Source organism: Ambystoma mexicanum, chromosome 3q (assembly GCF_040938575.1).
Source record: "Ambystoma mexicanum isolate Mex_15411 chromosome 3q, UKY_AmexF1_1, whole genome shotgun sequence".
NCBI lineage: Eukaryota > Metazoa > Chordata > Amphibia > Caudata > Ambystomatidae > Ambystoma > Ambystoma mexicanum.
In genome coordinates this window covers 1,269,458,091-1,269,473,332 of record NC_090926.1, presented here as the reverse complement: position 1 = coordinate 1,269,473,332, position 15,242 = coordinate 1,269,458,091, and the positions used below count along the sequence as shown (strand labels likewise).

The window sequence follows — 15,242 nt, the reverse complement described above, 5'->3', positions numbered from 1 at the left end:
CTAAATTCTAAGGTGAAGATGGTTACGTCTTTGGCCTTGGGTAGTTTTAGAAAAGTGGTCAAAAAGGAAGAATACATAACACAAACGTTCTTCAAGGATAAAGATCCTTGCTCCAGAGAGTGGCACCCTTCCCCTGGATTCCTCTTTACTTTCTGATATCTTTACAAGTATCAGTTTCTTGTGCCTTTCTTGACCAGCAACAACACTGACACACAAAACCGTCTGGTTTTCTACTTCTGTCCCTTTCCGGATCCCTAGTATACTTTCCTGCCAGGGTTTTGCTCCTTCTCTGCTGATTAACTCAATCCTTTTTCCTAGACCTGATATTTCTTCTCAGGATCTCTTTAACCTTTGTATTTTTCTTATAGCTGCCTAGTATACTGACCTGCCAGGACATTTTGCAATCACACACTTGTAATTGCCTGGTATACTCTCATGCCAGATAATTGCCTGGTATACTCTCATGCCAGGGCCTCTTGTATTCACACACTTGTAATTGATTGGTATACTCTTCTGTCAGGGCTTCTGTGCATATGGGGTCTCTGCCCTCTCCCAGACTTGCACCTTTACGTTATTTGATAATGTATCTGCTTGATATATTATCCTGTCTGGGTTTCCCATATACTGATAATGATAATAATAATTTAGCATTTATATAGCGCTAAGAACCCTCAAGCATCTGAGCGTTGCTTATTATTACCCACAGTGTGTGGTGCTCATTTATCGACCTTTGAAGGATGAAAGGCTGAGATTGACCCTGCTGGGATTCGAACCTGCATCAGCAGACTCTACACAAATGTCAAAGCGAGCGCTCTACTCACTGTGCTATTGGACTGGCTATATACTTGCACAATATGCGTCACATTCTTGTAAAGTTTTCACTCGCAGTTCATTTCCCCTTTTGACAACATGCTCTCCCTCTCTTTCTCTTTTGGCTTTGGTATTGTATCCGACGTGGCCGCCGATATGTCCCAATGGGCCTGCTGTCTCTGGGTGGACTCATCGGTTCTTGTTGGTGTTGCTGGTTTCTCTTGTGGGTAGCCATTGACCGTGTTTCGGTTCGTTCCTTCCCGCGACCACTTCCTTTTGGCTTTCCCGTCTCTCTCAGCTTCCGCTGGGCTCATCTGCTTTGTTCCAGGCTCCGGTGAGTTTGATGCTGCTTTCTGACACGTGAACACCCCGGAGTATAATGTCAGCTCTTGGCATTCCCGCAGCATGTCCTCTTCATTTGGCATCTTCTTTCTCCTTGGCTCTCGAGCCGCACTGCTCCACCACACTGACCCCAGACTTCCGGGCTCTCGATCCGCACTGAGAGGCGCATTTCTCTCCTGCCAGCAGCACACCTCGACTCTCTGCTTCTGGTTCTGCTCTGTAAATTTCCTAGTAACAACTAGACCTCTCTTAGGTCCTGTGGCCTCCTTCTCTCTGCATTGCTCGGTTCCTCTTTCTCGTCCCAGTATTTTGGTAATTAAGGGAAAGGAAGTCCATTCTTGACATTCACATGATAAACTTGGGTAAATATCCTTAATGGTTTTCAAGAGCAAGTCAGTCCTGGATGAATGTTAGGTGGAACTTGAGAAGGCGTTTTCATAAGTTTCACAAGGCAGATCAGAGTGGGAAGGTTAGCCTACGGGTCTTGGGAAAAGGTTTCATAGAGAAGGATGAGACGTATGACAATAGGCCATGAGGGTATTAGGTATGGGAGGGTTATCCTCAAGGAAAAATGGGGAATACCATGTCTCCCAGAGGTTGTCACCCCCCATGTGAACCTCCCTCATATAACAACCGCCAGGGTCAGAATCAGGTAGCGGCTGCTGTCCCATGGCCACATGGGTGGGGGTCACCGCTGGGGAAACAGTGATGACTCCATCAGATTCATCACAGGACCTTGTTCAATTGTTGCATTCGAGTAAAGCTTGCACTTCTACTGCTCATGCACTCATGCTGCTAATGCTGGTAAACTTGCAATAATCCTGCCTGTTAGCCATGCTTTCCTACCCATAGAATCCCCTTTAAAGGGATTAGCTCATTTATGTGCGCTTTGAATTTTACACATTGAATATGATAACAAATCGTGTCAGTGGGGAGTGGTTGAATATGGTTACGAGATAACTATATGCCACTGAGACACCTTTTTTCAAGCCCCTTCTTATTCCTGGAACTATCCCAACAGTCTGAAGGAATGGCTAATGGGACAAATGACTAACCCACTAATGCTTATAATATTCTCTAGAAATATCCAGAAAGAGAGCTCCTGAGATGTCCCCTGTAAGGGCTAACATATTCATGTACTGCCTTTTAGCGTTCCTCATCAGATAGATATCCCTTCCAGCATCAGCTGCTCGAAAACCTTTTATGACAGGAGGTGTAGTATGTCTCGACCTCGACAGTCGACACCTCTTGACTCGACGTGCGACTCCTTGACACCGGATGTGAAGCCGGCCGTACATACATTATGTCACTTAGCCCCCGTACTGCATTTCCTTTTTCTGCATGCTTAGCACGCTGCCTTTTGGAGCGTTCTAGTGAGAGAAATTTTCAATTCTCTAAAGTCGTCGAAATGTCTGGCCCTAAGGCTTTGTGGTTCAAACTTATGTCAGGACTGCAACTCGAAGATGTCGATCACCGACCTGGATGGCATCTGCTTGTGGTGTCTGGGGAAAGGCCACGATACCGAGCAATGCAGTCCTGTCAACAAATGTACTTGAAGGGAGCGGTCGTCGAAATTAGCGCTCAGGCTGACTCCATCGAAGTCCTGGAATCTTTGACCGCCATGTCATTGGGCCAATACACCGAAGGGTCCACACCCGAAAAGGAGGACAGGCACTGCAAGAAGTCAAAGAAACGTTTGCACTCCTGAAGCTGTTCATCCTCCTCATATGCCCACAAGAAGAAGAAATGCCATTGGTACAGACATGATTCTGATTAATTGGAAGGATGGGTTAAGACCTGCCAACTTAAGGCATGTGGAGGGAGGAGTCCTGGGAGCAAATGCTCCAGCTTTTCCAAAACGCTGCGCCAGGTACAACTCCGGTCTCAACGCTACAGGCAAATACGGCACCGGTTGCACCTAGTGGTTCTGGCATTAAGGTGACCATGTCTGGTCCTACTCCCTTGTGCTTGACCACGACAAACGAGAAGGCGATTCCGGTGCTGAGGCGCTTCTAGGACCCAGCGCCAATAGTCCTTGTAGCGACTATTGCATTGACTTCGGTACCAACATTCAACTGTGTCTTTCATCCCGAGTCTCGGCTAGTGGTTTTCTATTCTATGAGGTCAATTCATGAGGAGGGGGATAAGTAAGGTACAAGGAAAAGAGGGGACACTTGCCCTAAGCAATACAGGAGCAAAGGAGCAAAGGTGGTACAACCAGGAGACTTTAGGCTACATCACCTGGCCCCCGTGGAGTAGAGAGGAGCTCCAGTGATCAATAAAAAAGGGGGCCGTGGGAAGAGGGAGCAAGTAACATCCTGATGCCAAAAGAGAAGGGGAAAGAGACCCCAGTTTGCCTGAAGTCACAACGCCTCCTGGTGGAAGGGGGCTTGCACCGTTGTTGTATACAGGGGATGAATCCAGAAGAGGATTCACAGCTTGTGGAGAAGAAAGCCATTGAACAAACGATTGTGTCCACTACGCTGACAGCGGTAACAAAGGAAGAACTACTGCAGTGCCTAACAAAAGATTACAGCATCATTCCAAGACCAATATGCATCACTCAAAGCGGAAATAAAGAAATCCATTCAAAAAATAAAATAGGAGATTTCCAAACTAGAAGAAAGAACAGCCACTACCAAAAGGGCCCTGCAAGGCATTGCAGATGATGCTAAGAAGAACAGGAGAAGGGATTAACTTTTTACTCTCATGTCCATGGAACTTTCTCCCATAAATATTATGTGTGGTTGTTGGTTCAGATGTTTGGGAGGCCCGTCGGAAATGAGCTGGGGTCCATTTCAATATCGGCCCTACCATGCTCCCATTTTGGTTACACTCAAACTCCCAGTCACACATAACAGTCTGTGGAGGTGGGCTTTCTGACAGAATTATTTCAAGATAAGGCCATTACAGAAACAATATAAAACCAGATCAGGGAATATTTCGAGATCAACCTGACCTCCGACACAGCTCCAAGCACATACTGGGATGCCTTTAATACGGTCCTAAGGGGAGAACCTATAGCCCTGAAATCTTTAAGGGGAAACAGTTGAGACAGATGGAATCCGGTATAGAGGAAGAATTAAGATCAATCATGAAGGAAATGGAAAACCACCCCCCCGAGAGCTCATTTGAGGGCATATAGGAGCACAAGGGTTCAATTAGAACTCCTGTACACTAGACAGGAGGAGAAGGCACTACTAAATACGAGGCAGAGATATTATATATATATATATATTATATAAAAGCTAACAAAGCAGACACCCTATTGGCTAGAACACCAAGGAAACAAATAGCGGCAAGGACGATAGACAAGCTATGAAATGCAAAGGGTGGAAAAATCACAAAAAGCTCTGCGATAATGATAAATTTACCAAATATTATACATCCCTGTATTCCTCAGACATGTCGTTGGAGTCCCTCCAACATGATTTTTTTTACATATACAAAAGGTCCCTCTAATGGAGAGGGAAAACCTTGAAGCGGACATCACAGAAAGAGTAGTGGAGGCAATGAAATTGCGCCCGGTAAATAAACCTGATGGTTTCTAGCCGTTTTTTATAAAGCTTTTGGTAAATCCTTGGCTCCAAGATTGACAGAGCTGTTTAATACCTTCAGATTGAGTGGAATGACTCCCTCCATGGACAAAGCAAAAGTTGTTGTGTACCCTAAATCGAACAAAGACCCGACCCTATGCGGCTCGTACAACCGTATTCCTCTGATTATTATAGACGCGTAGATATATATGAAAATCTTGGCCAATAGATTAGAATCATTGCTCTTGAGCTTAATAGTTCCGGACCAATATGGATTTATCAAGAACCACCAAAGGTTTGATAATACTAGAAGGGTTTTCCATCTCATAGAGAAAGTGTCTAAAGCAAGATTACTGGCACTTCTCCTCTCCCTCAATGCCGAGAAGGCTTTTGATCATATATATTAGTCCTTCCTATTTAATACGATGCAATTCATGGGGTTCTGATAAATGTTCCTACAAATCAGGCATGCAAACTACCAATCTCCTTTGATTTGGCTAATAGTCAACAGGCAGTTATCCCAAATAATGTATACCAAAAGGAGAACAAAACAGGGATGCACGCTTTCTCCTCTCCTGTTCACAATGTATTTATAACCTTTTTTTAACCCCTAAATGGGCAACAGAAGATGTGCAGGGAATACCATTTGTGGGGGGAAGATCAAAAAGTGTCAGCATTTTCTGATGAAATACTGCTAGACCTGACAGACCTGGTTAACTTGCTGACTGCTGTTGTGCGTGACTTAAAAGTCTTTGGAGAAGTAGCGGAACTCAAAGTGAATTTAAGTAAATCTGGACCCAACCTCTCTGTTAGGGGTAACACACTAGAGGAGGCAAAGAGGTGCTCGCCCCTTCAAATGGAACCTAGAAGGCATTACTTATTTGGGGATTACCATTAGAGGCCATATATGTAGCTATCTATGTTCCGCTCTTAAACAAAATCAAATTGGACCTTGGAAGATAGGGTCCACTTTCTGTCTATATTTAGTTAACTATTTTCCGCTCTTAAACAAAATCAAATTGGACCTCAGAAGATGGGGCCCGCTTTCTGTCTCATGGATTGAAAGTTTTGTATTTTTTTTGCGTGTTACCTCTACTATTACCAATAACATTTTTCAAATCACTAAATAAAATGATTACAACTTTTGTATTGAACACTAAAATACTGCATGCTGGGTTTAGAACTTTGGCAGCCCCTAGGAATGAGGGAATGAGGGTGGGGTCTAGCTCTCCTGAACTTCACCGCCTTCTACGAAGCAGTGCAGTTCACGGTTATACGGGAGTGGTTCTTGTTAGAATCAAACAAAGTTTGGGCAAGAATGGACAAGGAGGTGATGGGGACACTGTTAAATGAGGTCTTAGGGCTACATAAAACCCACAGACCCAAAACATATATATGAGCCGGGTTTCAGGTCTTGTGGAGGTTACCTGGGATGCTTTGATTAGCAAAACCAGCATCCCATAATTCCCCTTACCCTTCACTCCTCTGTTTCACAACCCTCAGTTTAAGCTTGAATGGAAGTAAGTGCCTTAACACGATGGAGCTGCCTTAAACTGAGAGACATGCTACAAGGGCAATTAATACCACTTTTGAAGAGTGTAAGGAATCATTTGGGCTAGATAAGGGGAAAGGCTCTGCTATTATCAATTACTCCACTGGGTATCGGATGCACAGGTTAAAGGGGTGGGAATTAGACCTCCCTCCCCATTTGAAAGATATTTAATTACCCCGACAGGCTCCAAAAATCTGATCTTGTCGCTGTATAAAATATTTATGGCGAGCACCCTCCAGATACAATGGGCATATATAAACATATGAGAAGAGATCCTGGGACGAACCATAACACAAGAACACTGGGACTTCTTATGGGGAAACATATCCAAATTAACTAGGACAATACAGCTCAGGGAGATGTGGTATAAGGTGACGATTCGGTGATACTACAATCCAGATACCTTACAACGAATGGCTCCCCCTTCTTCCCCAAATAGCTGGAGGGGCTGTCAAATTAGAGGTGACTGGAATCACATATGGTGGAGGTTTCCAGTGGTCAAAGCTTTTTGGAGGAATGTACACACAAGAAATGAGGGAATGTTTGGCCCAGGTTTAAAGTTAGGGCCGAATGAGTGTTGAGTGGGGTATGGAACCCAGAGTCTATACTGGATTCCAAACCTCATTTCAATGCCTGCATGATGATGATCTTAGCCGCCTTGCTACTAATAGGACAGAAACGGAAAGAGGAACTATCTCCCACAGAACAAGACTGGATAAGAAAAGTGGGGGACCTTTTTGTGGTGAAATGGGTCACATACTCTATTCAAATAGAACATGCGTCGTTTAGACAGGACCAATGTCTGGTTCTGACCTTTCTACAAGATGGCTATATGAGACCTCTGTGCCCGCAAAGATTCTCAATATCATATAGAAAATGAAGGTTCATAGGAAGGCATACGCATTCTGCGAATACCAAGGCTATTGTTGGATTAAGGTGGGGAGGGGTAGGGAGGGAAAGGGGTAGAGAGGCGAGGGTCCTTGTCGGGTGTTATAATGTAAAGTTGAAGAAATGGAAATACAAATAAAAAATAAATGTAAAAGAAATCTCAACGAAATCAAGGAAAGCTGGCAACGCTGTAGTGATGATGGATTCCGTAAACTTGTAGGTGGTTTTTACTGCTGCATTGTTCAGATGTGCTGGCACGGTGCCCAACTTAAAAATAGGTGCTAATGATTTCAATTATATCTAAACTTATAGTTGTACGAACTGTTTTTAAATACTGAGTAGAGACAGGATCATATGGTGATCATGTGGGTCTCAAATAGTCCATTACTTTCAGAAGTAGTGCTTTAGAACTGAAGTTAAAATGGTCCAAATCTATATTGACACCTGAGTAACCTCAGTAGTTGGTAATATACCATCATGGGAAAAGCGCTAACTTGTCAAATACTATGTGGGTCACGACTATTGTGGGGGGGCAATGATTATGGGCTCTGAAATTCTTTATTAACCTTAAACCTTTAAGAACATTAAACACTTCCTTCACAAAGTTTGGTAATCCTCTCCAGTCCTGAAGTACTAGGCATCATACCTGCAGCCCTACAGTGTCATTCTATGTGATGGAGCACCCACTGTACCAAAATTACTAGACCTCAGTCCCATAGTGCCGCCACCCCCTAGATCTGGCGTACCAAACGTTACACCTTATTGCCATCTGTTGTCCTAGAGTACCACTTGATGCCTTGGGGAATCTACCTCATACATGCAATATTAGGTCTCAGGTCTACAGTACTGCACTCCATCCGTGGGTTTCCTCTCCGGAACATGAGTGCTTGACCTTATACCTCAGTACACCCTACTTGCCAAATTGTCTGTGATGTACAGGCCCATTCTATGCTGGAGTTCTTCCTCTCTCATCCTTTGAGAGTTATGCAGACTTAAGTAATGCTGTGGTGGTCATAAGGATTCCTTCCCCAGCCCAGAGATACCTTCAGCTTTGCCTAAAACACACGTACCATATTCTATTTTTGGGAGTTTCTTCCTCCAGCTTGTTTCAGGATTAACCTAGCTCAATATATGATAATCATCCCTGTCTGCACAATGAGTACCCTCCTGCCTCTCTGGATAGTTTCTTCCTAAACCCTCAAACTTTTCCCCTTTCTATGTCATTTCATTCCCAACTCTAAAGTACCCTCGTTCAGCTCTGGAAGATTCTTTCGCATCTTTGAGATACCCTCTAGCCTTTTCTCATGCCTGGTGTACCCTTCTATACAGGGGTCAAGCACTTTTAAAAAAAGGTGGGGGGGGGTCATTAACATACCAATTGAATGTGGTCTCACCAGAAATCAGCATATCAAGGTGCCCTCTGAAAAAAGTGGGTGGACTCCTGAATAAAGTGAGGGGACTCCGTCCACCCGTGTGTACCCTCGACTCGAGCCCCGCTTCTATAGCTCTGTGAGATTATTTCTTAGGTCTTAGGAGCACTCAAATATTGTCCTTCAGCCTTTCCTCTGCCTTGAAATACCATTTACCATGCTTGAGATACCATCCTCCAGCCCTGTCTCAGCCCAGGATATCCTACATCGGCCCATACTCATCCCGATGTACTGTACTCCAACTCTGCCTCAGCTCTAAGGTACCGTGCTCCATCTGTGCCTAAGCCTTTAGTTCCCTTCCAACAGCTATTCCTCAGTTCAAAAGTATTTGCTAGCACTGAGACTGGTGCGAGGTAAAGGACAGTGAGCATCTTGTCGTGTCAGCAGTGTGTTGCATGTCTTACTCTTGCTTTTCTTGCATCCTCTTTTCTTCTGCCTTTCAGAACTACTTCCGGGATGCCTGGAACATCTTTGACTTTGTCACCGTTCTCGGTAGCATCACGGACATCTTAGTGACAGAGTTTGGGGTAAGTTCAATGGTAGCTCATTTCTGGCGTGTTAGCTAACTTTAGACTTCTGCTGGCATGAGGGGGCAGATGCTGGTTGGGTGCTTAGATGGGGCAGGATGAGTACAGGGCCAAAATGGGTGGATCAGCCCAAGGCTGTTCTTCTGCAGCTTGCTACTACATTCCCAACAGAAGGGTTCTGGTAAGAGATGCCATGGCATGTGGGACTTGGAGCCAGTGGTCAGTGATCATCTATGCTGTCAGCCATTGTATACTCGATGGATTGGGGTTAGGGAGCGAATTGCCTGGGACATTCTGCCTCCTTGAAATCAACAAAAGTATATAAATATCAATTGGACACAACCAGAGGGACAAAGTGAAATAATTGTTAGGGTGATGAAAACGTGGGTGCCTTGGTGGGGAACCCTGCAGTGTCCTCCCACGCGAATCACAACTTGTGAAGGACACACCACCCAGGTGAGGCTGATTTAAGGCATAGTTAGCCGGTGAGGTTCCCCTCTCCCTTAAGGATTATTTCTGAAGGTAAACATCTGGCTTTCCTGACCAGGAACTTTGGGATGCACTACCTTTGCTACTGACCTCTTCATTGCAGCCCACACTGCTTCTCTTCGCAAGCAATCATAACATTTCAGAAGGCTGTCTAGCAAGCAACATAGGAAGAACAGTCTTCCCTGGCCTTGCCAGACCGGTGTATGAAGGCTGTCCTGGAAACAGTGCCAGGAAAGCCGAGCCAATATTGATATTGCTCAAGGTAGAGATACTGGTAGGAGCCCTAAGGGGACTGTTTTGGCACATTTCATAAACTTTTGGGAATCTTTTGCGTGCTTAGAGCTTGTTCACACCCCTCAGAGCATACATGCAAAATCTTTTTCCCTAAGACACACGGCTCTTTGAGTTGGGTCTACAACATGTGAAAAGTTAAATACAAACATTCTCTAGGAGACATAACCAATTCATTTTGGGGTAATGCACGGAAGAGGTTTTTGAGTGGAGGTAGTTTCGAGATTGCATTTGTCTCCCTATTCAACGTGAAGTTGATGCATTTTTCCCATTTTTGGGAGGAACTATTGCAATACCATTGTCGATCCTCAGTCCGTCTCTCTACAGGACTGAGTACTGTTCCCAGTCTTTGCCACCACCGTTTAAGGTGTCTTTCCATGGTTAGCCCTCTGTTCATGTCAATGGAACCCTTGGTGCTTATCAAAATGTTCATCATCTTGTTGTGGCACACAACCCTTGGTGCTGCTCCCACAGTCAGCCAACATTCCTTGGCCATATAGCCCCGGGTGTCGTTAGGTATTTGGGTGGAACAGGCACTGCAGGGTATGCAATCCCAGTTCCAGATCTGAGTAATGGGGAAAATGGGGTGGTGCGATCGATCCTGTGGGGCATGTGATCTTAGGCCAAGGTGTGGGTAGGGGGGGTGTAGCGGCAGTTGTGTTGATCCTGCAATGCATGCGATCACAGGCTCAGATATGGGTAGCGTGTTAAAAGAACATTGTGACAGGTCCTACAGTGCATGTGATCTCAGGCCCAACTCTGGGTAGTGGGCGTAGAATTGCAGAGTGACATGCCCTACAGTGACCCTGCCCTCGGTGGCAGTAGCATAGTCCAGTGAGTGGGTGTTGTTTTTTCACTGATGATGTATACGTCGGAATTTGCTGTTTGCAAAGTATAATGATTTGTTGTGTTTCTTATCTTGTCTTTTTCCATGCTCTCTCTTTACACTGTGCTATTTTGGCGCAACGCCCTCTGAAAATTTCATCCAATCAAAATGCACTATGAAAATCATTTGTCCATCCATGAATCGGTCTGTGTCTCCATGCCAACTAATATTTCTAAAACAAAAAACAAAAAAAAAATACTACAAATTTTCTATGAAAAATGAATACTCATAATTGAAAAACAAACAAATTTGTGTTCTGGTTACGAACCAATCTGCTATGTAAAACACATCCTAAAAACTCTCCCCCATTCATCTTCAACATGTGCATCTAAGAATCCGGTTGGTTTGTAATTTCTTTCTGAAACCCTAGTGCATTACATTGACTAAATGCTTCCTCCGTGCATGTCCTGCTCCAAGCTTCCTAACTGGAGACTGCCTGCAGCGTGCTCTTCTGTCTCAGACTCTCTCTTTTTCTGCTCTTCCTCTCTCTGCCTTCTTTCATCCTATCTAACTCCACACTGCCCATGTTCTTTTTCCTTTGCTCACTTATATCCTCATCACTTTTTTTCCTCTCTCCGTCTTCTTCCCCATCATCACTATCGAAGCTCCCCCTACATTTCTTTTCCCCAATGTCTTTCATCCCCTCCATGGCTCTCCCTTCTTCTGTTCTTGTCCCTCTCACCCACAAAATCATCTTTTACTTTTCGTTCTTACTCATTGTTCCTCCATCCCTTCATACCTTATAATCCGTCTACTCCCAATTTCTCTCTCCTTAACCTCCTTGTCTGGTTTTCCTCCCTCTTCAACAACCTCTCTGACTGCCATCTTCCTTATCTCCCTATCTTCCATTTACTCTCTCTGTATTTATTTCTCACACACTCTCTCTTTCTAGACTCTTGCTTTGCTTGCAGTATAGTATGCATCTTCCCCTGTATGAGTTTAATGTGGATGGTTTATAGGTGACAGAGTACTAACCCAGGAATGCATTGATTGGAAAAACTATGTTTTATTTAGTTGCCTGAGACTAGAATGTTTAGCATGTGTCTTGGGAAGTTGTGTAAACATAGGTGTGGATATATTGTGCGCAGATGCATTGTGGTGCGCATAGGGGTGCTCTCTTGAGAGCCCCAATGCACACATCGGGTCAGACAGTTTCTGTTCTTGAGATTATGAGCCACCTTAAACTGTAGGAAAGGAAGATGGTATATGCTAATGTACATCCACCTTTTGCTAGCCTGACAATGTGTTTATTTATCCCATGTTCAGAGGTGAGTAAAGATAGGGACGACTAGCTAACACCCTTCAGATGATATTGCAGTGAAGACAAATCAATCAGGGCACAATCCATTGCATCAATTCTCTTATGGCAGGCTAGTGGGGTTCTCTGGCATATGATGAGTGTTGAGTGATGTAGCCAACCCAAGTGTGCAGAGATGTGCACTACTGAAGGTAGGCAGTGCGTAGGCGATATAGGAATTATTCAGGGTCTTTTTCCTGATAAGCAGTATCTCTTTTGAGATGTGCAGGGATATTGTAATTCATTAGATGTAAATGGTCTGTGGGGATGAAGGCTTTGTTTAAGATATAAAGAGTCTATGATTATTGAGGAGTCTGTATCCAGGTCTTTGGCTTAGTGGACTAATGCGTTTACTAAAGGGATATGCATTGACCTCGTGGTCACAGGTTAGAATTCCAAGAGTTACACTCAGCCCTTCAACCTTCTGACGTCGCTAAAATGAGTATCATTGAGTTGGGTAACAATCTACATCTGCTATCTGTCCCAAGCACCAAGTTACCCCTCTGGGGGTAAGAGAGTGTTCTACAAAAACACCTGTTATGTTAGGTACATGATCTGTGCAGGATCTATGATGATGGGGGATTCAGTTGAGATATTGAGAATGTGGTAATGGAAGTATCTGTTGAGTTTTGACGGGTGTGTGGTGATAAAGGTTTCTATTGAGTCTGTGGTAATGGAGGTTTCTGTTGATATGTGGATTGTCTGTGGCAATGAAGGCTTTGGTTGAGAAGCACAAGGTCTGTGGTGATAGAGGTTTCTGTTCAGATGTACATTCTCTGTGATGATGAAAGCTGTGTTTGAGAAGCAAAGCATCTCTGGTGATTGAGGCTTTGGTTGTGTAGCACAGGGTCTGTGATGATAGAGGTTTCTCCAGCATTGGATCTTTCATAGATTCAGATGCTTGAATATTCCCCGTCGTCAGACTTGGAATCCTCGGTGATAAAAATGATTACATTTTTTTAATATGCGTCCAAGCTGATCAAACATCTACCAGCAGATTTACAGGAAGAAGCCAGGTCCATCATTGCGGACAGAGAAGCCACTTCAGACCACATGATCGACACGGCTGTCGATGTTTCTGAATAAGGTTTCAGACAAATGGCCCACGGCACGGTGCTAAGGATACAGGCATGGATGAAGGCCACGAATTTCACACATTTTGGACATGCCCTTCGACGGGCAAGACTTATTTGGCAAAAAGATAGATGACCACCTTAAAGGAATTAAAACAGACACAAATACAGCTCGAGCCATCAGTTCCTTGAAGGATAAATATAAAGACTGCAGGTCTTTTCGGCCCTTTCGAGGTGCAGCGTCAAAAGACAGAGGATATACACGTTCCTCCTATGGTAAAAAGTCACAAGGTAACACATTCCAAGGCAACAGATATCAATCCGCCAACAGGTATTCCCAGAGAGGAAGGCACGGCTCTTCCCATGGTAAAGCCCACAACAAACAGAATTGAGCATTCGATTCTTCCCCCTGTATGCAAACGCCTGTGGGGGGAAGGTTAAGCCAATTTTTTCAACGCTGGAATTCGATAACATCGGACAAGTGGGTATTACAGGTGGTCCTCAGAGGTCACACCATAGAATTTCTAGACCAGCCTCCATCCCTTGCCCCCACCCCTCGCAATGTTCACATGCTGCGGAATGTCTTGGCAGAAGTTCAGAAGTTACTGCACAAAGCAGTTACAGAGCCAGTTCCGTATTCCCAGAAAGGAAAAGGTTTCTACTCCCACTTCTTTCTAATCAAAAAGAAAAACGGTCAATGGAGGCCCATATTGGACTTAAGGGCACTCAACAAATACATCAAACGCATCAAATTCAAAATGATATTCCTGCAAGGAGTCTTACTGTGGCTGAACAGAAACGACTTCCCAGCCACACTGGACTTAGAAGACGCATACTTCCACATTCCAATTCATCCTCCCCACAGACAGTTATCAGGTTCGCTATAGGAGACCTACATTTCCAATTCCGGGTACTCCCGTTTGGGCTAAAATCAGCACTGAGGGTATTTACCAAGTGTCTGGTGCCCGTAGCAGCGAACCTCAGAAGGTGGGAACGGAGGTCTTTCCATATTTGTACGACTGGTTGACAAGGGCAAGCTCCTCAGTCAAGCTCAATTGGCATTGTCGAAAACGATAAAACTCCTAAAAGGGTTAGGTTTTTCGATAAACAACATAAAATCCTGCCCAGTACCCAGCAAGATGGTTCTTTTTCTGGGGGCCGAGTTCGACACCACCATTCCCAGGGTAACACCATCGCGGACAGAGTAACAGCCATCCTCCGCTCAACATCATTGTTCCTAGAAAGAGAGACAACCACGGTACACTCTTTCGAATCCCTCCTGGGCATGATGTCCTCATGTATATTTCTCATACCAAATTGCAGACTTCGCATGAGACCAATCCAGCCCTGGACCACCAATGGAAACAAGCCACGGGTTCATGGGAAGATTTGGTCCAGATACCGACGACAGTGCACAAGGCGCTTCGATGGTGGAACACTCCACAGGACCTGCTCCAAGGGATGCCATTCCAGGCACCAACATCCACTCGTCTCTTAAGGACAGATGTGTCCCTTTCGGGATGGGGAGCACACTTGGCGGACCTCCAGACAAAAGGGACTTGGTCAGACCAAGAATTACAGCTCCACATCAATGTCCTAGAGCTGAGGGCGATACGATGGGCTCTAAAAGCTTTCCTTCCAGTAGTGGCGGGTCAAGTCGTCTTAACCATCCAGACAGACAATACACCCTCCATGCACTACACAAACAAGCAAGGAGGCACGAAGTCAGAGATCTTATCACAGGAAGATCAACTACTATGGTCATGGGCCTTGCACCACAAAGTGCAGATCAGGGTGGAACATCTCCCGGGAGTGGACAATGTCTTAGCGGACAAACTGAGCAGGGAGTATGCGTCTTCCCACGGATGGGAGCTAGACAAAAAGTAAGTTCAACAGATTTTCTCTGTATGGGGCCAGCCACAGATCGACCTTTTTGCCACCAGGATCAACAGGAAATGTCAAGCATTCGCCTCAAAGTACCCAGAACATCAATCAGCAGGAGATGCAGTCTCGGTGGACTGGACTGGGAAGTCCTTTATGCTCGTCTCCCCATTCCACCCATAGCCAGAGTTCTGCGCAGAATGAAGGAACAGAATTGCTCCATGATCCTAATAGCACCGG

At 44.8% G+C, this 15,242-nt stretch overlaps 1 protein-coding gene across 18 annotated transcripts in view; it reads left to right on the top strand.

The window, feature by feature from the left end:
• The window catches only part of CACNA1A (calcium voltage-gated channel subunit alpha1 A), a 2,932,691-nt gene that overhangs the window by 2,159,057 nt on the left and 758,392 nt on the right, over positions 1 to 15,242 (top strand). For all 18 annotated transcript variants that reach the window (XM_069604327.1, XM_069604317.1, XM_069604315.1 and 15 more), the window contains one exon: positions 9,002 to 9,085. In XM_069604327.1, coding sequence (XP_069460428.1) covers positions 9,002 to 9,085 — 84 coding nt within the window. The remainder of the gene's footprint in view (positions 1 to 9,001; positions 9,086 to 15,242) is intronic.